We start from the raw sequence: 24,941 nt of genomic DNA on the forward strand, positions 1-24,941 counted from the left end.
CATTAGTAACTGTTTTCTGCCTTGACCAACCAAGCAACACCGGCAAACGCAGTAAAGCGTAACTATTTGTAAGCAGTCAACACAATAAACCAAGGCCAAAGCATTTATGCATAGAATACTAAAAGTATGGTGCAACCATAGATAACTGAGAGTTCAATTACAGTACATATTCAGAAAAATATGGTTCAATACAATGTAGTTAGAACTGCATTTCAGAATTATTGATTCCAATTAACATTTCGTTGATCAAAAAAAATCTCGATTGTGACGCAACACGAAATACATGCTACATTTCAGGTAATGCAGCATGTGCAATAAACATGAACAAAAATAACCAAAACCGCAGAAGACCAACATATAGTTAGGCATCCCACCATAATGCAAAGAATATACTATGATGTAAGAGTACACTATGATGATACTATGATGATACCACTGTAGTAATAAATACGCGGCAACGACATGCATGGTTGCATACAGTCCAAGACGTACAAGGGTAGCGGCCGCTGCATGAATCGATGAGGGAATGAAGAGGTTTCCCTGAGACAGCATTTAGAAAAACGTTTGGTTCTAATTTACAGTATTTTCCGCTCTGAAAGGGTTAACGTAAGTTGATGGAGCTCTATGGTGACCACACATATTGGTAAGAATAACACTTTTAAGCGTTTCTTCATTTTTTGCTTGTGCAATTCAAGTTGTGATGTTTAATATACATAACACATCCTACCTAAATGTTACAAATTTTCTTTTATGTTTTTAGTCGTGAGTTTGACTTTAAATCATCAAACACAATTGAAAAGGTATGTATATGATACATCCCCAATACATTTTCTTTTAATTCCTATGGTCCTTTTTAGTGGTTTAAAACTGTGGAAGAAGCAAAAGAATGTGTTGAGCAATTTCAAACTGCATTTTGTGTGAACTTCAATCCACCAGTTCAAAAAAATTTTGGTATGTGATCAATTTATACTTATTTTGTGTTTTGAAAGCCCAAAACAAGCACTTTTTAATTGCTTTGTAAATTATCATTGCAGACTGTTACAAAAGTCGCATATTTTGGAATAACGAAACAAACGTTCCTTATTTGATTGCTGGAAATGAGCAACAAGAGACCCCTTGGCAAAGTTATGAGGACAAAAAAATTAGATATGTTATTTCTATGAATAAGTTGGTCAACTTTCCAACTTACCAGGTAAGATGATGCTTCTAATACCAGATGTAGTTTGTGAAATACAAAGCTTGTGTATGTTATTCTGCTTAAGCTTATAAGACAGTATCTACGAAAAATATTGCAAAAATTTAATGAACTGTTTTTTTTTAAGATGACAAAACAATACAGACGTAAGGATGTAAACAAGTGCATAAAACAGTTAGTTGCACAGGAGAGCCAAAACCTTAGTATGGAGCTGGCATACAGCATAAAAATTTCAAAAGAAGTAAACCAAAGTTCCAAAGCAGTGGTTTGTTTTTTATATTAATATGTAAAATAAGATAGTCATAATTTTTTAATTTTTGCAGAGTTCGCAAGATGATGATGATGAACTTTCACAAGAAACAAAATATCCAAAGGTACAAGCTAGGTAGTTGACTGTTGTTTGTTTCTTTGAATGCTTTGTTTATAGTTTTATTCAACGTATGAAGAAGCACGAAATACTGTGAGACAATATGAAAAAGAAACATCAACCAAGTACATACGATTTGCTAAGACTTCATTTGGTATGTTTAAAAAACCACCACCCACTTAAACAACAATGTTTTTGTTTTGCCTTTGCACTACTTCACAATTTAGTTGCCTATGTTGATATGCGAAAATCTTATAATTACCAAGCTGAAATATTCTATGTCATCATTATAAAGGCAACTACTGAGTTGTACTTTATGTTCAATGCATGTGTGTTTAAGCAAATCCTGGGCTGCCTGCGTTGTAGTCTGGTGTTTGTTCCTTTTTATTCTGAAGCCGTTCACGCAACTTATAAAGCGTGCCTCCTCTGATTCCTGTATTACCCCTTTTGTGTGGTCTTTTGTTTTGACATGGAATGAATCCGCAAGTGTTGAAACATTGGTGCAGATGTAACAGGACCTTTCAGATACATAGTATCTCTAAGACTTACTACAGCACACGGTGTATTGATATTCTCTTGTTGTCATCTTGTCTGCCTTGACCAGTAATTCACAACTCAAGCACACAGGCAAGCGCTATAAGAGCGCCCACATTTTTTTTCTTATCTGCCTTGACCAGTGATCTACAACTTAATCATGAAGGCACAAGCTAAACAAGTGAATACTCATTCTACAAGCTCTTAACCAGTGGTTCACAATGTAATCGCTAGGGCCTATGCTGGAAAAGTGCACTAATTTTTTTACACCTCAACCAGTGATTCAAAATCTGGTCACTAAAGGTGGATGCCCATATATTCTTACATCTTAAACGACCAAACAAGCAAAGTAGGTAGCCCAGAGCAGAGGAAATGATTTATGCTATAACATGAACTGCGTTGAACATATTGCACAACTCAGTGGTTGCCTTTATGGTAGTGACATAGAATATTTCAGCTTGGTAATTTTAAGATCTTTGCAATGCCCAGAAAGATAATTTTTGTATCTGTTCTCTTTACCAGACACATCAAAGAGTTTGATCAGATGGGATCATTCAACATTGACTCCATACATTTTGTTAAGAACCAACTATTATGAGTGTCATTTTGGACGAGACCGTAATAAAGTGTTTAATGACAAGCGATTAGTCAAAAAATTTGGAGTAGGTTTCTTTTAAATGTCTTTCTTTGGCAGTGTTGGAAAAATATATTTTCATTATTGAATCTGTTTAGGTGGCACCACCAAAAACGAGAAGGACAAAACCAACGAAGAAAAAAAATTGCAAAGCTAAAGTTTCAATCAAAGAAGTCATAAAGTTTCCACAATTTAAGGCAAGTTCAAAATCGAATTTTCCAAATTAATGCTTCCTTTCTAGAAGTACATGGCACATTATTGTAAACTTACAAATGTATGTTATTTCAATTTACAAATATATAGCTAAAGAAAAGTATATACTTTTGGAAACTTAAAAATCATGACTTGAAAATTTGCAATGTATACTTCAGTCATGCTAGATCTAACTGCAAACTCCTAGATTTGCTTGTACTTTTAGGGAAATTAATTAATGCATGGAATCATTATGGCGTCTTCTGTATTTTTGCTGTTCAGGTGTTGAACTCTCAAAATAAAACTCAAATCAAGAAAGTACGAATGGGTATTCGTCATGCTATTGCTACAGGAGATGAAAGTTTAGAAAAAGAATATGCATGCATTGTTTACTATCCAAAAATCAGTGCCCATTCCGGTCATGTTGTTAAAAAGGTATGCTTTATAGAATTTGTTTATAATGCACAAGGACTCAGAGGCCTGGTTTGTAAAAACTTCTTGTAATATTGTGAAAATTGTCATTGTGGTTGATGCATAGTTGTTTTATTTTGCTACCTTAAGCTTTTATGCTTCTAATGTAACTGCTATGCACAAAATTAAACATTTTCTATTCTGTTGATACATCACCAACAAAGTCGTTTTCATTATACTAAACGAATTGCAGATCTAGTAATTTCAAGTGCCTTTTTCTGGGTTGTACTACTATTACATAAACCCATGTTTTGCTAAACAATATGTTTTTGTGTATTTGACTGACTGGGGTATTTTTTCCAATATGTTTTAGTTTGAAAACGAAGATCTCAACAGGATAGAGGGAGTGTTTAACTGTTTTATCGGAAACACCTTTGAAGACTTCATGAAAGCGAAACCTTATACTAATGACCAATATTATTTCACTTGCAAAATATGCTGTGCAAAAATAGACAACTTTCCAGCGATGAACCAGCACCTGGCTGTACATTTTTCACAATGCTACTTTTTTAGTCTTGCTTTGCAGGAAGGTAACTATAACCCAGTGTAATTTTTTTACCACAGGCATTGATTTTGTGTCTTTCAGTGTCTTTACTTCCATGTTTTGGGCAATGTCTGGGTGAAAGAAGGAAAAGGAATCATTACCACTGTCCATTTTGTCATGAAATGTCAACAAATCGCATCACTATTAGCAGTCATGTTAATGCGTACAAAGGTATTATAGCAATAGGAAAATAATTAGTCAAATTTACTGAGACAATTAATGTGTCAGATTTTTTACTCAGAAATATCTCAAACTCTTGTTAGAATAAATACATTACATTGCATAAGAAAATACAAAAATCAGTCTTAAAAGAATGCCAAATCAAGAGAATCAAGTTCATTGCATAAAAACAAATTGTTGTGATTGCAGGTGATTGTGTCAATAATAAGGATAAACCAATGCCAGACACCAACAACGGTAAGGCTTTATGCTCATGTACATGATTGCAATTACCAATGTTACAAGTAGTTATGGTTATTCATGTGAATTGAGTAAAGGTATTCTGTTTTGATTTCTTAAATGACCAGGGATGCAGTTCAAACAACGTATACAGCAAAGCTCAAAGTTTACTTTGTAGAAAATGTTTTATCAAATGATCTCGACATGTTGTGGAATGAAGAGCAACCACAGTGGGCAGTGAATCAGGGGCTGACATACTTTGTTGACCAAACATTCGAGGAATACATCCAGCAATTTTCACCCGAAAGTGACTGTCCTTTGTGTTCCTTTCAAAGCTCTGAATCTGATCCATTGGAATCACATCTGTATTCTGCCCACCTTAATCAGTCTGTTTGTTTCATATACAGTCAAAAGAATTGTAAGTGCTACCTTCTATGTGTGGTCTTTTTCGCCAATTTTACAACATTTAGATTGCTGTCTACCCTGTAAAAGAAGATGTAGAGAAAAGGTTGACAAACACGCACATGGTCATTTTCATTGCCCAAGTTGCAAAAGAATAATAGGATCCAGTTCAAATTTTAAACAGCACATTGCCGCCACAATGGGTAATTATAGTAAAGGCTAGACCATGCTTTTTCTGTTTGTGATCAAAAATATTTTGATGCTTTTTGAAGGAATGTGTTCAGAAAAACCTCGGCGGAAGGAGATACCAACAACAACAGAATTAGCAATTCAAGGTGTTTTGTCAATAAAGTTTGGTTGGTTATGAATTGTATAAATGAATGCTTAAACTCCATGCAGATTTTTGTGCTAGTTTTTTTGTGTTAATCATAGGTCTATTTGCTTTTCACATTTTGCAACATTGCAAAAACTTGTGCAGATTTTGAAACTGTGGAACTAAGTGCAGATGAGAATGACCAATATGATTTTTCATCATCAATAAATGCTAATTTCATTTCACCAACTGACCACATGATTACCAATTATGAGGTGGTTCAAGCTACCAAACAGCAGACCGCAGTTCTAACCAGTAAACCTGACACCAAACAATATAACTGTGCAGTTGGTACCACAGGTACTAGCTTTCGAACTTCAAGACCAAGGAAGAGAAAACGTAAGAGTGTGGTGGTTTCTTTACTTATGAAAGGACTTTTCAACACTCTATTTTCGATGAATTAGGTAAGCCAAAAAATGCCGAGGAAAGTGCTGCTCCACTTGCCGAAGACACATTTGTTAACATTTTAATATCTGAAATGAGAAAAGTAAATGGAACAAAAAAGCGCAAAATTCAAGAGGACTTGGTAAAGCTTGTTCAAGGCGCTGCTGGTACCAATGAACAGACATTCTCTTCATGATCATAACTTTTGTCTCAAGCGCAAATAAAATGAGACTACAAGTGTGCAGCGAGAAGTTAAGAAATGTGTTGTTTTGGTGTTTATTTGGTTCTATTTGTTGAGCATCAAAACACTGTGTAGATCATGTAAACATTTGTTTATTTCGGACCCCTAAATTGCATAGATCACAAAAAATTCAAGGGACATAATATGCTTTCAAAGCTCAATTGAATAAATAAGTGTTTCAATGCGAAATTGCAAATTAACGAGGCATTCCTGGTGTTAAATAAAATTTTTCATTCTGGACAGCAGGAATAACATTCAAAACTGTAAAGGCATTATTTGATCTGTAACTGGTCCATAGTTTACAGCAATTACCAATCAGAGCCTAAATTGGTCTTTTGTATACTTTCCACTTGCAATTAGAACTTTTGCTACATCAGGTGAAGTGACATATTTTGGATCGAGTGGTGGAATAAAATTGGGGTAAAGTTTTGAGGCAGTTGTACCAAACTGGTCAAGCATAATTCTAAACATTCCTGGAAACCTACAAAAAATAAAAAAAAATAGTTTTTTGGTTAAATGTAAAATGGAATTAATTCTTACTTTCCACCACTGACATTACTTATGAACATCCAATATCCAGGCCTCATGTTGTGTGGTTCAATACAAGCCTTAAAGAGCAGAAGTTGTGTTAGGGTCGAACACCTTTTACTTCAATCAACTCATATACATAAAGACTATGAGTAAACATAGAATCTCATCTTATTTACTATATCTTGGACAATGCCCTATAAAACTTTCAGATTAAAACTTATAGTCTGGCAGTTTTAAACATCCTTGATACTATCAGAAATTTTTTGAAACGAACTGACTTACCACATGTAATATCAGAGATAGTGATGCTGCATATAAGTATGTATCCATATTTGGAATGTATGGCAGATAACCCAGAGCAACCGCTTTAAACATAAGCTCCTGTAAATGAAACTGTTGTTATTCATAGTTACAGAATATAATGGGAAATTTCTGGCTATAAAAGTGGTTCTAATGAGTAATCCAATATCCTTTTTGCAAACCTCCAGAAGTTTAAACAAGGCAAACAGAGATATTGAAGTGCTTTTGTGAAACCATGATGCAAGACCAGCAATCGCCCCAGAAACACCACCAAACACTGCACGATTGTCTTTGTTAAAAATCCACCTCAAGATACAGTTGCAGGCCTATTAATATTTGCAATATAATTTGTTAAGGTTGTGGTAGGTTTACATCGTAATGAATTTTATTTCTGCCAACCCTGAATAAAAAAGAATATCCTCCAAGAAAACACGCAAGCGAAAAACTTTTGAAAAGATTTGAAAATTTGGCCTTTGAAGATCTTCCAAACAATTTCAAGCAGTTTAAAAGCAGTTCAATCAAATAACCAACAGCAAATTGATTGCATGCTCCCTGCACAAAAAAGGCTAAACTTCAATAAATGGTCAACATAAGTTCATCTGTATATCATTTTAAAAACATAATAATAATTGTGTTAGAATTGTAAACTATTAGAATTACCTGAAAAACATAATAAAAACACCCCTCTGCATGTTTGCAAGTTGGATGTTTTGGTGTGAGTTCCTTCAATCTACAAAATGTTGAAACCACAAACAACATTCAAAATAATGTAAAGTTATATTTCCTCAAAAAAAAACATTTAAATTCAAGATAAAAAACTCCTTTTGTTGGAAACTTTTAAAATTTTCACCTGCGCCACAATCGCCTTGGTTCATGCAAAGGTATTTGCTGTGTACTTGCTTCACTCTTCCCAACAAGAAATGCAAAAGGTGTGTGAAAACTTTCTGATAAAGCCATGGGAGTCCTGGTCATGCAAAACACATTACAAAAGCACTAATTAGCAAAAAAGATTTGAGTATTGGTATGTAGTATGTACAAAGCGACTTTACCTGTAAAGACTCATGAAACCGGCACTAGCCAAACAAAATATAAGGACCTGCATTTAAAAGTAAAAAGTTTTAATGGATGGTAAATAAAACTTCTGGAAACACAAATATTTGTTTAATGTTTGATTGCAATTCAGTTTGTCAAAAACATATCACACAACAGAATCAAAAAGTCTTTAGCTAAAGCAGTGATTCTCCAACTTATGGTATAGTCACTTTCAATTTAGTCAATTACTGATAGTTAGTTTCCACAAACAATTATCAGAATTCTGGGCCTGAATGTTCGTCAACCAAACAAAATCACATTTTAAAACTTTTTTATAAATTATTGTAAATTGATAAAATTATCACAGAAACCCCATTAATCTTTTCTCTTAGATACAAACAAAATAGCCAATGCAATAGTTAAAAAATTTCATGATACAGACGTTTTGATTGTTGCACTACAATCAATTTCAGTGTAAAATGCAGGCCAGCTGGCAAAATGGTACAGTGAAAATTTCTCTTAGCATATGCAGTTTCAGGGGTTTACACAACAAGCGTATGTATTCTTACCTCACCATTGGATATTGGATTTATTATTCCCCGTGAAACTCCCATTCGAAATAAAGTTTCTGTTGCCTGAAACCATAAATTTCTGCAACTGTTAACAAGAAATCCAAAAACAATGATCTGCTTCAGCATGGTATTTTTATTTAAAAAAAACAGAAATATAAATTTTGGCTGGTAAAGTGGCATCATTAGTTGTTGTCTTTTATATGACAATCGTACATACATAAATTTATGGAATTAAAATTCTTTGTGATTTACCTTCCCATAATACTTACCAAGTTTGACAAGTACAGTGCAAGAGCAGCCCTCCTAAAAATAAAGCTTAAATTTCAAAAAGTGCATATTTGTTTGACTACACAAAACAAAAATATAAAAGTTTATCTGCATAAAGATTTTGCATGACAAAACTATTAATGACCATGAGCCAAGGATAGACATTTGCCACCAGCATATAATTGTATCAACCCATAGCCAACTAGTGTTTCATTGTGAGTTAGTTATTGAACATCTCACAAGTTTTAAACTCGATTTACAATCAGTTAGAACTAACCTTGACTTTCTTTCCAACAAAATTGACATGTATCCAGCAAAGGCCCCTGCAAGAAGTCCATGCCATCCATAAAACTTCCCAAACACACTTCTGTCAAAGTAAAATTAATTTGTTGTGGATATTATTTTGCTTTGGTACCACATCATCATAATCATTGCAGACTATCATGACTTGGTATTCTCAAACAGAAATACAACAAAGCAATCAAATGAGAGATTACAGTAATTACACACTGAACAACAAAAAGCAGACAAAGTGTAACAAATTCAAATTTTTTAATTTCAAAGTATAGGGTAATGTACTACTTTATTGAAACAACAAGTGTTACCATACCTCAAAACACAAAAAGAGCCAATAAACAAACTGCCATTTGCACTAAGAAACACTGCAGATTGAAAGACTTCACGGAGGAATTTAATTAACTCTTTCCTGCTTCTGTTTTCCTTTTTCCGTAGTTTTCCACATTTTGTCACCTGAAATAAAAATAATGCCCAAATGCCATGAACACTAAGAACTGTATGCAGACATCAATAATGATATACAGCCTTTACAGTAACAACCCACCATGTAAAAAATGAGGTACACTTTTAAGGAAAACTTGAAAGAATCACGAATAGTATGAAGAAAAGCCAAAGTACAGTTTGGTGTCCATGGATGTGCCACTTCATAGCAGGAGTAAGATATGCTGTCATAAAACGAGATTTGGGGAAACAGTTCTTTACTTAGCACAGTCATGTTGTTTTCAGTACCTACACTGCAATTTTGGAGCGCTACCGGCAGCTAGTTGAAATACAAACAAGACTTGGCAAACAGAACAGGGTCAACAACTCTGCATTCTAACTCAGGCAAATAATTCCAAAGCAGCAGAAAACTATTTGAGTGTAGCAGGATACATGTTCTCTAATACAGTATCTTGCAAAAATAAGCAAGTACAAAAAAGCATTGGCTTTCACCAACAAACATTTACAAAAATTTTGTACAGTGGAAAACTTTGATGGCAAAAAACACATCATTTGTGAAAATTACAAACTTTTGATTCTGGTTTACGTTTGGACCAAAAAATTTTGATTATTATTTACTCAGCAACCAATGCCCTCCTTAATATTGAACATATTCATGTTTCAACAATGTTTGACAATACATGCATTTAGTTCAGTAAAAAAAGCTTAAAGTTAAAATTTTAAATGTTATTAAATTTGTTTATAGAGCATGTAAAACAATCTTTGAATTGTATGTCTTTGTATGACCTGTACGTTTAAAATTTTGTTGCGTGGAAAAAATTTTGTTGTACAAGTCTCCTATTGTTGCATTTTGAAAACTATTTTTAACACAACATGACACAATTTGGTCAAGCAATTAAAGTTAAGTAACTACACGTGACAAAGCAACCCTTGCTTGTTGAATTAAACTTAATTTCTTTTTAATGCAAAAATTTAAACCAACATACGAGAAACAACCAGCGTAATCTTGTGAAGTTGGTATTTTTCCTGCTACCTACTTGTGGTGTGCATTTTTTGACCAAACTATGGCTCAACACACGTTTTTTCGTTGCCCATCCAGTCATCACTGCAAGGCCAGGAAGTTTTTCCACGAATATCGTAGCGTTTTATCTACGGTAGGGCAAGCCCCACTTGTGCTGCAACAAAAAAAACGCAGTTAAAGGTATGTGTATATTAAGATTATATTTGTAGCAGCAACGTAAAATTGTCACAAAAATATATATTTTTGCAAAGAAAACAAATGTAACGATGTTTTATAAAAACACAATAAAATAGGAGAGATAAATAAAATAGTTTTTTTGTAGATTTACCGCTGGCTGTACTTTTTACATTTTTTTACTTTTATTTAATTTTGACGTGTTCCATTACCCATTTTTGTGATAAGATTTAATTTTTTTTATGAACTATATGAATCAGAAAAATGAATCACAACCTAAGCTAGTTATCTTTTAACGAGAGTATCAGCTGATCGTGACGTCACACCACATCACAACAATAACAACCTATTGCTGGTGCGACGTCAGCAACGAACGACCCGTTAATCCCTGCAGGGCTTGCATACGTTTTGACGTAAGTGTTTGCCCGTAAGTTGTAGGGGTTTACAAGAATATGCGTGATGTTAGCAATAGTGAGAGATGGAAGTATGTCGGCCACCCTGTTATTTATGGTTTTTGCTTTAGGTTTGCCTTAGCATGAACTAATGTAAGAAAACGCCACTTGTCTTGTGTAAATAGCTTTGTGTTTGTATATTATTTGTACATTTGCTACCATAATCATGAAGCAAAATCAGCCGAAGTACATCAAGCAATATGCGGTTGGAATAATCGACTTCAGCTCACAATATGGCGGCGAAAGTCACCGAAGTTACTCCTATTCTGTCAGCAACATCATAGGAGAACCAAAAATATTTCCGAAGTATGGAGACTTTACACAAGCTGCAGTAATGCGCACATATGGAAAATGGTGGGACCACACACAACCTTCAAATAAAGATACAAGACCACGGTATTTATATGTTTCAACATATAGTTGTATTCTTTAATGGATAGTGAGTGCCATCTAAATGATGAAGTTTTATAAAATGTAAACAAAAGATTTAAAAATGACTGATATTTTTTTGTTGTATAGACAATATTTTTAAAAACAATTATTTATTTTCATCAGTATGCACTGTGTCTTGAAAGTTTTACCACTTTTTGCAGATCTTTGAACTTTTATAGTCAAGACTACATTGATGTTGTATTTGATCAACCTGTTTTTCCATGGTCTATTGCAATCTATGAGACATTTAACCCTGGTGCTGTAGTAAGAATCTTGGCTTTGTGTCAAGAATTTCCGAAGCAGAAAACACCTGGGTACGTGTTTTTATTGGTGATGAGTGATGAAATTGTGCATAGTATTGGAGTGTAATGATGAAGTATTTTCCACATACTGTTGCCTCTTGACATGATGTATAGTCATAAAACTGCGTAGCCTCTTTACGTGATATTATGTAGTACAGTGACGCATGACCTGGTGATTAGTAAGATAAGTTTGTATCGTAATACAACTGTGTAGCCTACAATACCCATTGGAAGTATTGCCTTCATATACAAGACCTTATATTTCTACAAACAGTCATTACTCAATTAAAATTTAGAAATGAAAGCAACAATGGCACTGACCCAGATATACAGGGAAAGGCAATCCCCCTACCTCCATATGGTTATTCAAGTTGGGAAATATTATGGGAGAACTCCAATGCCACCAACAACTTACCACAAGAAGCACGGATGTTTGCCCCTATACTGAAGGAAATTAACAAACGAAGTCGCATAATTCGATTAGAATTCTCTCACACACAACTTGAATATTACACAGAACTAGATGCTGTTGAACTGACAGGTGTGTAACTGTGTTATGTATCATACTTTTGTTAAAATTCATAATGCTTCTAAACTCTCCTTTGCATATTATATCTCACTTGCAGGCCTCTCAACTTCTTCAGAATTTCATCAAAAGACGATGTCTCAAAGTAATTAAATCACCACTATGCAGTGGTTCTTGATAACCACAGTGTATTTTTATCCTTGCATGCTTTTTTATCTTATCTTAAAAAAAAGTGGTGATAAATTTGCTAAATTTGGTGATTGATTTGCCAGAATCCAAGATAACAAAATACTTAATATTTCTTTTGGTACCTCTGCAATTGGTGATTTGATTACTGGTAATCACAATACAAATGCTTTGTGTCATTCACATAGTGTGCTACAAACTGATCAACAAACAAATCAAAATTTGACTTCCAAAGATTTTTGACTTCTGTTTTGTTGTTTTGCTTGCATACCTTTGCTGTTCAGCTGTTTATACTTTTTTTTTTGCAGGAACCTTATCTTTTTCGGCCTCATCACCAGTTGACCCACCAATACAGGAGTTTAGTTCTCTTTCCATTATGCAGACACCATCTACATCATCAAGTATTGAAGATCTTGCTTATCTTGAGTCAAAAGTTGACTATAAATCAACAAGTGTGGATGGTCCTGTTATACAAGAACAGGTTGATGAAGCTGAATCAGAATGCCCAACCAATGTATATTTGTATCCAAATGGCTATTTCAGCGTACTACCTCCTGAAATCATCAGTCGCATATTCAGCTACCTGCCGTTTCCTGACTTCTGTCGAGCAGCTTCTGTCTGTCATCTTTTTCGAATGCACAGTTATGATCCAAACCAGTTAGTCCATCTTGATTTACAGCCATACTGGCATATGATCAATGAAGATGCACTCCAAAGCATTGAAGCCCGATGTGGTGTCGGAGAGCCTGACATGAGTCCACCAGTTCTAAAAACACTTAACATGAAATGGCTCGGGGGTGGTGATATTATCACACCTAATCATCTTGATGATTTCTTCCATTCCTGCAATTTTAGCAACCTCACTTTTCTTGATCTTGGCTCTTCATTTTGTGTCACTGACCAAGTACTGATATCATTGACAGAGGTGGCAACATCACTCCAGTACCTTAACCTAGAGTCATGTGATAAGTTGACCTCTTCAGCCTTGAGAATGCTCCATAAACTACACAATTTACACACTTTAAATCTGTACAGAACTAAGGTAGTTTTTATTCCAACTCCAATTTTTGGGAGTGACTTGTTTAAGATAAGATTATATGGATATTTTGAAGGTGGATGATGCGGGCATAATTTGCACAATTCAGTCTAATCCAGAGTTGAGGCATCTGAACATTGGAAGTTGCACAATGATAACTGATTACAACAGGTATATTTAACAGTATAACAGATATTGTATGAAAGTGGCATTGTGATTAAAAGAATTGTTATTTTGTTAGGATTTTACAGGAAATAGCTAAACACTGTAAGCAGATAAAATCTTTGGATGTCTGGCGTGCCAAGAGCCTAACCAGCATTGGACTCAACGATCTTGTTTTCAACTGCAAACAACTGGAGGAACTCGATTTGGGATGGTATTTATTTTTACATTGGACGTTTTACAATTGCTTACACTATTTTTCAACAAAAAGTTGACCATAGTATGTGTGCAACTCATTGCTGGTGAAGAATGTGGTTGAAATGCTGTGTTATTTTGGAGAATTTACTTATGTTTGTGCACAGGTGTGGAACTCTTCAAAGTAATTCTGGGTGTTTTGCTAATCTTGCCAGAAGCTCCCCAAATCTTCGGAAGTTGTTTGTCACTGCCAACCGAACTGTTTCTGACAATGAAATAAACCTTCTGGCCAAACACTGCAGAAAGTTGCAGTAAGTAAAACCTTTACACAAATGAAAATAAAATCGAAGTTTTTTCGAGTTTGTATTTCACTTGATGTTTATCTAACAGGCAACTGGACATTCTTGGTACACGACTGGTGAGTCGTCAAGCAATTGAAAACCTAATCCACAACTGTCCGGATCTTCATTTTCTTGATGTTTCATTTTGTTACTCTTTCACTGCAGAAGTTGTGTCAGCACTAAGACAAACTTACCCAAACCTGGCAATAAAAAGAAGTTTCCAGGAATGAGTAAATGAAAAACTTTCACTGTGCAAACAAATAGTTTCCAAGAGCATTTTATATTTTAACTTGAGAGTTTATTGCTGATACATTTTTGCTTTTATCATTGTCTTAGAATGTTACAGTATTTATGTTTTTTCAACAAAATTATTTTTTTCTTTCTCTTTGTTGCAGTTTTCCAAACCTGTTTTATGTCCTGCAATAACCTGGTGTATTTAAAATTATTCTGATCTAATAATTTTGAATGAAAAAAAAAACAGTTAGCAAAATGAGATACATATAGTTTTGCAACATTAAATACAGACCGAGGCTGTGCATGTTTCCACACAAATAAAATGCAAATTTATGGTGAAAGTGTTATTTAATTTAATACTAGGGGTACATAAAAAACATCAAAATTAAATCGAAAGTTTAATGTAGGTATTGCACTCTACTGCAAGTTAACCAAAATAATATCAACAAATTTAATTTTAGGAAGACCAAACAACTAAACAAAAGCTAAATAATGCGGACAAAACTATTTGAATACTTTGTAAAAGACAATTTTTTACAAATAGTTGCTGTGCTTACTGAAGCGCACAAAAAAAACTGTGCAAAAAAACATAAAGGGCACTTCTTACACAAAATATCATGGAACTATACACATATAATTTCTCAGTTACCTCAACAAGAAAAACAAAGTTATTGTGCATATAACAAAAAGGGCACTATTTAACAGGGTTAACAAAAATCAAATTTCACATTTCACAATGACATAGCTATAACAACAATATGTCACTTGATATGACAAAAACCCAAAAAATAAATTTGCATACTGATTAACAAGTAGAAGGAAACTAGAGATGATTGGTTTTTTTCACTTTTTTGTGTACAAGATGTTTCATGATTACAACAAAATGCTCAGTTCAAACAATAACAACAAAAAACAATTGCAGTGTAATCATGTGCAATCACTATATACCAAGCTGGAAAAACAAGTACTATTTCTTCATTATCAATCACAACTTTTCACTCCATAAATGCTGATTTAATTCCAACCAGCTCGTAACAGGTTGCAAATATCTTTTCACCCAGTTGACTGTAACTTTAGCATCCTTCAAATCTTGCTTGACAAATTTTGTATCACCCATATTTTGAGACTTGAAAAAATTTGTTGCTGCCTCAATCTCATTGTCATCAATTAAACTTCCTGCAAGGAAATACAGTTCTATCAAATGGTTCATTACAAAAATTTAAGTACTTACTGATGCAACTTCGTACAATTATTCTCATGCTAAATCCTGAAACAGGAGCAGCTTTGGTCAGTTCCATCCAGTTTTGCCTCACAAACTTCCAAGTAATTGACGAACCAACCAAGTTGTAAGCAAGACCTCTGATAACACCTGCTACGTCCTAAAACAATTTTTCATGTTTTATCATGCTTTGCCAAAGAAATCACAAAATTAAGAACAGAAAAGTATATTAAAAAAACCTGGTTTCTTATGTGTTTTGCTGAAAGAAGTTCGCTCTGAATGTTCAATAAGTTGTGAATTTGGTTGGATAAAGTAAGGCTATTTATTATTTTTCTTTGCAAGCCAGCATTTGTTGAATTGACATAATACTCCCACAGGTAATCCCAATTGGAGGTTGGCCCATGCATGACAGCTTTAAAAAAAATTTTTGAAGGTATTAATAATAAAATGGTTTTGCAAGATATTAACTGCATGTGTACCAGCACTAAAAATAGTAGCCAAGTCATTTGGTGAGACCTTGGTTTCATCAGATTTCCAAACTTCAAACAATTCAAGTGCCTTTTTGATGCACGGTTGGAACGAGTTTCTGCAAAATAATGATTATCATATACAACCGAGGAGTTGCACAATTACCTGACATAACAAAAAGGTAACCATACAGCAGGTGTAATAAATAGCAAGTTGGCCTTACATTGATATAACACATATATTGACTAAAATGAGTTTTTAATACAGACCTTTTTTTGCTAATTTACACCATGAATTTACAGAAAGAGTGTAAGGATTGAAAATTGGTGGAACATTGTCATACCTACACATGGTACCAACTACAAGTGACTGCAGTTTTTGTTGTTGCCTATCAAGGCTGTTTATGTCCTTCCATGCAACCTTGTCATATATGGGCTGCAGTAAGTATACAATAAATGATTGCATATGTATATAAGCTGTTTCGTCCAAGTTAAACCTGTTAAAACATTTTAATCAATATTAGTTGTGTTGTAGTCACAAAACTGGGCAAAACTTTTGGCATTGTTAACCATCAAACTACACTTAAATGAGCAACACCTTGTTAACATTCTCCAAAACCAGTGTATACTTTCCGGGAAAAATTACAAATGAAGAACAAATTTAAATATAACTCCTGAAAAGTTGTCAATACTCTTTATTTTTTCAAATGGTTTCCATTTGATGCAGTTTATCAACAGTTGATAAAAATCTACATTTTTTTAAATTAACTCAATTTAAATTTGACTGTCATGAAATTCCATTGCCTACCATAGCCATTATTTAAAGTACACTAGTTTTTATGTCATGTATTCAATCTTACTTCAAAGTTTCCTTGATATATTCAAGGCTATGGATCCCCTTCAAAACTACAACATATTTTGTTTCTTTTCTGATAAACTGCACAAGTTTAAACTGATCTGCATACGACAGCTGACCAGAATGGGCTGCTGCAAATGAATCAGCAAGGAGACCAACTCTATCATTGGGTGAAAAAACAGTGTGGTCTTTTAGCAGCTGCTGTAACAATGCTTTCCACAACTTATTGTCATAGGTTACCTGCGGCAATCAAAAATATATTGCATTAAAAGAAAAAAGAACAATACTTCCCTTTTCTAAACTAGCATGTTTTTCTTCTTTTGGAACCAAATAAACTTTTAAGGCAACATCCATTATTCAGATACTTTATTGCCATGTATTTTAAGGTCAAAAAGATATTTGTTTAAGTTTACCAAAAAGTATCCAACTGCATTGTGGTTGAACTTGACCCATGTATCAAATTTCACTTGAAAGCTGCTTGACTTGCTTTGAAGGACATTATTTTGAACACTAGTTGGGTTTTTGTCAGTGACATAGGAAAAAGGGATTTTCCAAACACTCTGGCTTTCTTTTTCAGGGCTTCCATCAGAATAAAGAAAGCGCTTTTGAGAGATTGTCACCTGCAGAATTTAATTTTTACAATTTACAACAACCAATAGTTTACAAACAAAACACAAAAATTTAGTGTTATAGTATGTACCATTCCATTCTTTCCAGATGTAACTTGTATCACAGGAAACCCAGGTTGTGTTGTCCAGGTATTCATCATGTCCTAAACAGCATTTTGACTCAACAAATGCACAATTAAAACTTGATCTCTTTTAAAAGTGGTTGCAATCAGAGGTACATGAAGCACTAGTGAAACGTGAGAATGTTTGCCAAAAGTTAAAAAAAATAGAAAACATGCTAAAAACTTTTGATAAACTGTGTGTTTTATTAGTTTGCTCTTGTTTCCATATGCTCAATAATTATTTTTTTAGATGGTTTGAAGGTGGCTCTCTCTAACTGATAGCATGATTAGCATGAAAAATAAAACCCATAAATAATAGCTACAGAATTAGGGTTGGGAACCACAGCTCAAACACAAGGAAATGTATTGTGTACCTGAACATTAACATTTTTGCTTTGTGCTGCATTGGCAATAGCTTTAATCAGATCCTGATTATAGGCGGTGCCATATGCATGTTGGTGCAAATAGGCCCTCACACCCTGTGAAAATGAATCTCCAAAGAAATTGCTCACCATGCCTATTATTGAGGCTCCTAAAAGTAAAAGTAAAATTGTTACTTGAAAAGTCTAAGGGTAAAGTCAGTTTTACCCTTTTCATATGAAATGGAATCAAAAATTTCCATAATCTCTGCAGTGCTATCCACTGTAACAGAGATTGGATGAGTGTAAAGCGAGACATCTGTGCTCATTGCAACATAGTCATTATCTGAAGGAAAATTGTTCCAAATGTTCCACTGTGGAAAAACATGATCTACACCTTTGAACTCCATGTAACTGGCAAAACCTACATAATCAGCAACAATTATTCCACGATAGTGAATCACAAGCTTACAAAACAAATACCATGGAAAAAATTTCGACCATGTAAAGAATATATATTTTGAACATTTTCGCTTACCTTCATTTAACCACAGATCATTCCACCACTCCATAGTTACCAAGTTGCCAAACCACTGATGTGCCAGCTCATGTGCAATGGTAATACCTATCCATTCCTGATCAAATATAGATGATGTTGTTGGATCATAAAGAATAGACGTCTCTCTATAAGTGATAAGACCCCAGTTCTCCATGGCACCTAAAAAAATACGAAAGTTTTTGGCACTATGACATGGAAGGTATGTCACAAAAAAGAGCATAATATGTACCAACAAAACATTTTACTAGTCACTTAAGGAAATTGCAAAGCACCAAAAATACGATAAAGCTGTATAACCTGCATCGAAGTCTGGTATTGCAACCAGGTCCATCTTTGCCAGTGGAAATGGAATTTGAAACTGCTGTTCGTAGTATTCTAGCACACTTATGGCTGTCTTTAACGCAAAGTGTGTCTGACTGATTTTGTCAGAAGATGCATATACTGAAACCTATACAAATTAATATTATATAACTATCAGAAAAAAGGTTCAATTCTCACTATTAATCTGGTAAACATAGATTTGACCAAAAACACCCATTTAAATACACAGGCACCTTGAAAATCACATAGAAACTGCATTCATCTATAATTTATAATGTTGGTGATACCTGAATGCCAGTGGAAGTTGTATTCGATATACTTTGGAAGTCTGATACTATAAATGCTATGAGATAGGTGCTCATTTTGGGACTGGGGGAAAATTCATCCAGATGCAAGTTTGTGCCATAAGGCATGCTTGACTTTATTGGCATGTTGAATAAAGTATGGTAGCCCTCCTCCCTCACCATCTTCAATGAAACATTGGCCTGAATAAACAACACCAAAGTTTTGTGGCGTTTAGAACTACAGACAAACAGTGGCATTTACTACTTGGTAACAGCATAACATACTGTAACATATATTACACTGAAGCAATATATATATATAACAGGTGCTTGAAAATGACAAGAACAGTAATTTTCAAAGTCATGCCTTTTTCAAAGCATTGCCAATCTTTTAAATAATTCATGTTTTAGTCTGTGACGTATCTTGTGCATCAGATGGGTTTGAGCCCAACAATGTTCAATACTATGCATTGCAGCTATAGTAAAGTGACAAAGCCTGTACTTTTTAGAAAAAAATATCTACATACCTATAAATATAGACGGATTTGATATTGCCACACAAAACAAGTACCTTAAATGATGGTTCATCAAAGCAAGGGAAAGCCTTTCTTGCAAATACAGATTCGAACTGCGTAGAAGCAATAACCATTTCATCGCCATTAGCCTTTTTGTAGTGACTAAGATAAAATCCATCCAGGGAAAAATTTAGTGTGTAGCTGAATTTAATATACAAAAGATGCTGAGAGCCCTTCTTTAGCATTTTGGAAAACTTTAAAGCCAACATTTCATAGTTGGAACAGTATAAGGTTTTTAAAGGTGTGAGTTTTTCTTCAGGGTTATTGTTAAACAGTAAGAAACTGCTTTCAATTTGTATATTTTGCCCAGAATGGATAATAAGGTGATTGGTGTCTTCCAGGGTTGTGATCATAATGCTAACATGACCATTACACTGTTCAGTTTTAAAATCTGGATGTAGAAATATTTTGTAGTCTTGAGGTTCCATCAATTTCGGCAATCTGAAACATAAATAATTAATTCACAAAGAAAGTCACCAAATGCATATGTTACAAATACAAACCATGTTTTAACAAAGTTAAGTCATCACAAATTTGTTGTTGAAAAATCATACATTGCAATATAACAGTAACAGGTTATATAAAAGATCTTTATTGCTTGAGCAAACTGTTTATTCCAAGCCTACGCAAGACCCAAGCACTATTGATTTTTTATTGGAAAATTTAATTTGGCTCAAAAAATCTGACTAGAAGAGTGATATGAAACTGACCTAAAATCCTGTTTTACCTTAACAGGACTGCTATTTAAGCTGTAAAATTTAATATTTTACCTGTAATGTTGCCAAGGAAAAACTTGATGGGTTTTGTTGTCTCGGCAAATAACTTCTGTTGGTGGTTTTTGCGAAGTTAAAACCAGTTCACCAGCTTATAAAATACAATTTAAATAAGACAACCAATTAAGAACTTAAACAAATTTAACAATATTTCTACTTTAAAATTAAAAAACAGTAAAGACAGGATTGTACTGTCATGACATCCTATTTTATAAAAAGCAAACAACTTAAGAAGTATATTCACTGTTGTATTGCAATCTCCAAAATGCATTTACCTTCACATTTTCTGTAGCCAAGCCCAATGTTTACCATCAGCAGCAAACACACACCAATAACCAATATCGACACAAGGGAATATTTGTACTTTCTTTCCTCCTTGACTCTTTCCAGTGCAGATGATGATAAGACAGAACGATTCCTATGAGATGAGCTGTGTGATATAATGAATATTCGATCATTACCTTGCATACCTTTTTGACCACAGTAAGGCAAAAACACAAAGCATAATAATATAAGTTTGTGCATAGTTAAATATTACCTTGCATACCGGTTCCTGAGTTCCATTTTCACACACAAGTTATTTGAGTAAAATTAAAGAAGTAACAGCTGCTCACAGTTTTAAATTCCTTACAGTATTTTCCCACAGGAAATAAATGTAATTTCCCGTTACAAATTTGGATTGCAAATCCTCTAGTAACATGACAATACTAATGTGATCTTATATGGTCCAAGCGTCTTCAGTCACACTCACACAAACACACTTCGGTAATCTTTTATACTAGCAGTGTTTACCTAGGGAGTTGCCCATGTGCTAGACCATGTGGCAAATGACAGTGACTTCACAACACCCAAATTATTACAACTTAACAAACTATGGATGCAGTAGACTTTAAATAATGTATGTTCTCTTTTATGAAGCACAGGTTTAACTGCTATTAAATCCTTTAAAGATACGATGATTTTTATCAAGAAATGTATGAAGAAAACAGCTTGCCAACCCAGATCTGTTCTCAACTCTGTAATTCAGGAGTTGGCTTGTATCATCATCATTTATATCATCATGAAGTGATGACATTAGTACAGCACCACTGGCATTGTCATCCTCATCACTAGAGGCTGTCCAGTGCATTATTGCACTTGATGACATTGCTCAAAGACTACCTAAACAAATATGCAAGCATTCAACTTTCCCCTAAGAAACCATAACCAAGCGTAAAAAACCCAGACATTACTATTTCCATTATTCAAATGTTGCATTGATTTTGCATAGTTTGGTTGTAGTAAAACTATACACCATATTTAAATGCCACAATTAGTCACATTTTCACAAACCAATGAGCAATTTCTGCCGTAAGTGCTAAATTCCAAACTCTGGTTAAAAAAGCATTGTTGCATGTCTATACTTAATCATTATTAGTTGTGATTTACAAAACAAGAACATTGCTGTTGATCAATAGCATCATTAATCAATAAAGGAACATCATTAACACAGTTGGTGCAGCACTTAAAATTAATTAGTTTTTCTGTCGGTTACCCTAAATCACCTATTTATGTTGTCCTCAATTGCAGGTTTGGAAGTTGACATTTTTCTTCACGATGTCCATTTTACAGAATTTGTAACCTAGTACACTACGCCTATGAATACATACAACACAACACTCCCATTAGAGTTCATACTGAAAAACTGATTCCACTTTTTTGTTATCTAACACCAAATGTTACAAAGTGTCTTCTTTGCAAAGTTAGCAGCAATATGTCAACAAAGCAGAAAGAAACATTTTAATGAACGCCGTTTTTGTTGGAACACACAGAACAAAGTTACAAAGCACGCAAACGAACACCAAGAACTTCTCCATTGGTGGCACATGGGACACCTTTTACGCTGGTCAAGAAAGTGTCTGCTTTCATTAACGTCCTCTTCCAATACCACTGTGCATGGTGATATTCACACTGTGCCAATATCACAACTTGTGGGTTTAAAGTTCAGTCGAAACATATTTGAACTGAGTCGATGTACGGAAACAAAAATTATGCCATGATGTAACTTTGGCAAAAGACGACCACACACAAAAGTATCCACTGGCAGCATTAAACCACTAGCTTCAAAACATAAAAAGTAAAAAATGAGAAAAAAAAAACTACAACTGCAATGTTACAACCCCCCAAAAAAGGAATATTAAAAGAAGTAAAAACTTATAGGAAAGAGGTAGAAACACAAGATGACTTGTGTTTTACCCCATCAGCAGTCTTGTCACTGCTTGTTTAAACATGTAATTTTGGCAAAGGAACTTTACAAACCCACAAAGTGAAATATAGCAGCATTTATAATGGTGATTTACTGACCACACTTCATTCCATACAATGGTCCAACCAAAGTTGTAATTGTTTCATCGCGTTTACTGGTAATAGACAATAATTACAAGTAACATCTATGCATGCAGTTCTTTTGAGTGGATATTTTGACGAAGTACACCAAAGCACTAACATGAAGCCGGCAAGTGAGCAGCCCAACAAGATCAGGTCAAAATTGTGTGACTAAATCAATGACATGTGAAACAGTTAGTAACTAAGATACAGGTGAAGTTGTCCGTGGTTGTTTTGTACAAGCAGTTGCTAGTGTGAAAAGTCCATTCTAGTTGGTGACTGGTGGTGGAACAGGGGGGCGCATCTTTCCAACCCTTTCAGCTTCTCTCGCTTTTACCAATAGCTCCCTAATTTTTCGTTGAGCTGACTGAATAGCGAAGAAGTGGCCAACGATCTTGACAGGCACCTCCTCCAAACCTTCAGTTTCACTTTGACGGGGAATGACCACTTCAGAACTGGTAAGTCGCTGCAACTCGCGTACATTGTTGCCACCTTTTCCAATGACCCTACCAACGATCACAGCAGGAATGGTCATCTCAGAAGTAAGCTTTTCATCTTGTTCATTGAAAAAGCCTTCCTGCTTTAGCTTGTCAAAAATGCAGAACTGTGATTTCCATTGACCTTCGGGATTTCCAATTATTGTAACTCTTCTTTGCTTTTCATCATCTCCATCTTCTGGTGGAACAATTTTGATTGATGCATTGGCAATACGAGATATGTTGCGAATGTGACTGCCCTTTGTTCCAATCATGGCACCAACAGATTCTGATGGAATATACAGAGTGCAAGTTTCACTCTCTTGGCCTCTTCCTTCTCCATTGAAGTTTTGAGATCCTCTGTAACCAGGCCCATTCATATAGTTGTTTGGCATACCATAGAATGGATCACGAGCTGGGTAACCTCCATGCAATCCGGGAAACATGTTGAGTTGGTTCATGTTGAGTCCAGGATAGTGCTGTGGTTGTTGGTATGCAGCCATCATATCGCTCTCATAACAGGATCGCAATTTTTCCATCAACAGCACTTCAGCAGCAGCACATTTTTCATTGTCACCATATATGGCAATGGTGCGTTCAACATTGTACTGCTGCATATCTGCCATACTATTGGAGATTGCAATCTTTGCATCAACCTTTTCCTGAATTGCTTTGAGGTTACGACCTTCTTTTCCGATCAGACGTCCAATCAGAGAGTTGTGAGCAAGAATTTTAAGTGGGATCTCATCATCATTCCATGTACCAGCATCCATCCTTGCTTTACGATCTTCTTCGCGCACAATTTCCAAAATAGCAGCAACAGCTTTTCCACAAGCTTCTGCATTTCCATTGATAGTAATTGCTTTCTCTGTAGCACCAGGGTTGTCTTTGCGATGAACATCAATTCTTGCAAAAGTTTTTTGTGTAATGGCACGAATAGATTCACCACCTTTTCCAATAATAGCTCCAACAAGCTGGCTTGGGACTAACATCCGAGTTGGCAATTCCGGGACATTTTTTGGCCTGTTGGTGTAATTTTGATTGTTGTTAAATGGCCCATTGTTATAATTTCCACCATTAACGAAGCGATTGTTTCGGTTTTGGCGAATGGCATCATATGAGTCTGGCAGAAGGGTTACCTTTAGGATGCTTCCCTCAACAGACTTTCCATTGAGGTCACGGATTGCTGCTTGGGCCTCCGCGCGCGTACTGTAGGTAACCTTTACAGTGGCTGTATCAGACTCGGTAGACACCTGCTCACAGTTATCCACAGTGCCATATTCTGCAAGAAGCTTATCCAACTCTTCCCAGTTAAGATGTGACGGAATATGGCGAACTTGGACTTTCCTACTTCTGGAGCCTCGAGGAACCGAATGTTCCACGCTCATTTCCTTGCCATTAAAGGCAAATCCGTTCATATGCTCTATGGCCCTGTCTGCGGCTACCGGATCTTTGCAATCGGCGAATGCAAAACCTTTTTGATTCACGACCACACTGGTAAGTTCTACGTTGCAGTGCTCCATAAATGCGTTGCACAGTGACTCTTGTTCCATATCTTGCGGCAAGTTTCCAATATAAATCTTGTTCATGTTGACCCGATATGATTGAGTTGACGATTAAAATGACGAAACGCGAATGCCTTCCTTTGCTGTTTCCAGTTTTGCTGAACTGAGCTCAACGTGGTTGACTTCCGAAATGCTCACCTTTGACCCCCATTCTAC

At 35.0% G+C, this 24,941-nt stretch overlaps 5 protein-coding genes across 6 annotated transcripts; 2 read left to right on the forward strand and 3 right to left on the reverse strand.

Moving 5' to 3' along the window:
• The first annotated feature begins 496 nt into the window (after positions 1–496).
• LOC145894062 (uncharacterized) lies at positions 497–5,976 on the forward strand. The gene is made up of 18 exons (XM_082982501.1): positions 497–643; positions 761–800; positions 858–951; positions 1,035–1,192; positions 1,323–1,460; positions 1,519–1,569; positions 1,623–1,716; positions 2,619–2,758; positions 2,829–2,927; positions 3,205–3,357; positions 3,707–3,923; positions 3,980–4,108; positions 4,307–4,354; positions 4,515–4,754; positions 4,807–4,941; positions 5,011–5,073; positions 5,217–5,450; positions 5,516–5,976. Exons 1-18 carry the CDS (start codon positions 615–617, stop codon positions 5,689–5,691), a joined length of 2,238 nt encoding a protein of 745 aa, XP_082838627.1. The 5' UTR covers positions 497–614; the 3' UTR covers positions 5,692–5,976.
• On the reverse strand, positions 5,755–9,516 carry LOC145894063 (transmembrane protein 135-like). Its single transcript, XM_082982502.1, has 13 exons — positions 9,280–9,516; positions 9,049–9,188; positions 8,716–8,805; positions 8,441–8,474; positions 8,169–8,234; positions 7,617–7,663; positions 7,418–7,531; positions 7,228–7,297; positions 6,967–7,119; positions 6,750–6,893; positions 6,550–6,648; positions 6,277–6,344; positions 5,755–6,217 (listed from the first exon to the last, which is right to left on the reverse strand). The coding sequence occupies exons 1-13, from the start codon at positions 9,448–9,450 to the stop codon at positions 6,052–6,054; spliced, it is 1,362 nt and encodes a 453-aa protein (XP_082838628.1). The 5' UTR covers positions 9,451–9,516; the 3' UTR covers positions 5,755–6,051.
• Positions 9,517–10,898: 1,382 nt separating this feature from the next.
• On the forward strand, positions 10,899–14,240 carry LOC145895314 (F-box/LRR-repeat protein 4-like). 2 transcript variants are annotated; one of them, XM_082984101.1, is made up of 9 exons: positions 10,899–11,219; positions 11,417–11,569; positions 11,854–12,098; positions 12,184–12,228; positions 12,578–13,311; positions 13,382–13,476; positions 13,547–13,681; positions 13,830–13,973; positions 14,053–14,240. In XM_082984101.1, exons 1-9 carry the CDS (start codon positions 10,990–10,992, stop codon positions 14,231–14,233), a joined length of 1,962 nt encoding a protein of 653 aa, XP_082840227.1. In that variant the 5' UTR covers positions 10,899–10,989; the 3' UTR covers positions 14,234–14,240. The 2 variants fall into 2 exon arrangements, with proteins under 2 accessions (XP_082840227.1, XP_082840228.1); XM_082984102.1 differs by lacking the exon at positions 12,184–12,228.
• Positions 14,241–15,218: 978 nt separating this feature from the next.
• Positions 15,219–22,017, reverse strand: LOC145895312 (endoplasmic reticulum aminopeptidase 1-like). Its single transcript, XM_082984100.1, has 18 exons — positions 21,925–22,017; positions 21,379–21,541; positions 20,656–20,810; positions 20,378–20,471; positions 19,604–20,048; positions 19,036–19,233; positions 18,725–18,875; positions 18,407–18,586; positions 18,098–18,292; positions 17,884–18,041; positions 17,480–17,551; positions 17,193–17,399; positions 16,784–17,019; positions 16,268–16,420; positions 15,936–16,042; positions 15,696–15,868; positions 15,469–15,616; positions 15,219–15,413 (listed from the first exon to the last, which is right to left on the reverse strand). The coding sequence occupies exons 2-18, from the start codon at positions 21,525–21,527 to the stop codon at positions 15,223–15,225; spliced, it is 3,012 nt and encodes a 1,003-aa protein (XP_082840226.1). The 5' UTR covers positions 21,528–21,541; positions 21,925–22,017; the 3' UTR covers positions 15,219–15,222.
• LOC145895315 (insulin-like growth factor 2 mRNA-binding protein 1) lies at positions 22,016–24,899 on the reverse strand. The gene has a single exon (XM_082984103.1). It carries the CDS (start codon positions 24,807–24,809, stop codon positions 23,013–23,015), a length of 1,797 nt encoding a protein of 598 aa, XP_082840229.1. The 5' UTR covers positions 24,810–24,899; the 3' UTR covers positions 22,016–23,012.
• Between the last annotated feature and the right edge of the window lie 42 nt (positions 24,900–24,941).

The sequence above is a fragment of the Ascidia mentula genome, chromosome 3, assembly GCF_947561715.1.
Source record: "Ascidia mentula chromosome 3, kaAscMent1.1, whole genome shotgun sequence".
Lineage (NCBI taxonomy): Eukaryota > Metazoa > Chordata > Ascidiacea > Phlebobranchia > Ascidiidae > Ascidia > Ascidia mentula.

Coding starts and splice junctions, on each gene's coding strand:
- LOC145894062 (XM_082982501.1), top strand. CDS start 615: ATGGAGCTCTATGGTGACCACACATATTG. Junction 1,461..1,518: donor ACCAAAGTTCCAAAGCAGTG/GTTTGTTTTTTA, acceptor TAATTTTTGCAG/AGTTCGCAAGATGATGATGA. Junction 4,355..4,514: donor AATGCCAGACACCAACAACG/GTAAGGCTTTAT, acceptor TTTACTTTGTAG/AAAATGTTTTATCAAATGAT.
- LOC145895315 (XM_082984103.1), bottom strand. CDS start 24,809: ATGAACAAGATTTATATTGGAAACTTGCCGCAAGATATGGAACAAGAG.
- LOC145895314 (XM_082984101.1), top strand. CDS start 10,990: ATGAAGCAAAATCAGCCGAAGTACATCAAGCAATATGCGGTTGGAATA. Junction 12,099..12,183: donor AGATGCTGTTGAACTGACAG/GTGTGTAACTGT, acceptor TCTCACTTGCAG/GCCTCTCAACTTCTTCAGAA. Junction 13,477..13,546: donor ATGATAACTGATTACAACAG/GTATATTTAACA, acceptor TTATTTTGTTAG/GATTTTACAGGAAATAGCTA.
- LOC145895312 (XM_082984100.1), bottom strand. CDS start 21,527: ATGTCATCAAGTGCAATAATGCACTGGACAGCCTCTAGTGATGAGGAT. Junction 20,811..21,378: donor AGAGTTGAGAACAGATCTGG/GTTGGCAAGCTG, acceptor TATATCACACAG/CTCATCTCATAGGAATCGTT. Junction 19,234..19,603: donor TTGATGAACCATCATTTAAG/GTACTTGTTTTG, acceptor TTGTTTATTCAG/GCCAATGTTTCATTGAAGAT.
- LOC145894063 (XM_082982502.1), bottom strand. CDS start 9,450: ATGACTGTGCTAAGTAAAGAACTGTTTCCCCAAATCTCGTTTTATGAC. Junction 9,189..9,279: donor TGTACCTCATTTTTTACATG/GTGGGTTGTTAC, acceptor TTTTTATTTCAG/GTGACAAAATGTGGAAAACT. Junction 7,120..7,227: donor GTTTTTATTATGTTTTTCAG/GTAATTCTAATA, acceptor TTTTTTGTGCAG/GGAGCATGCAATCAATTTGC.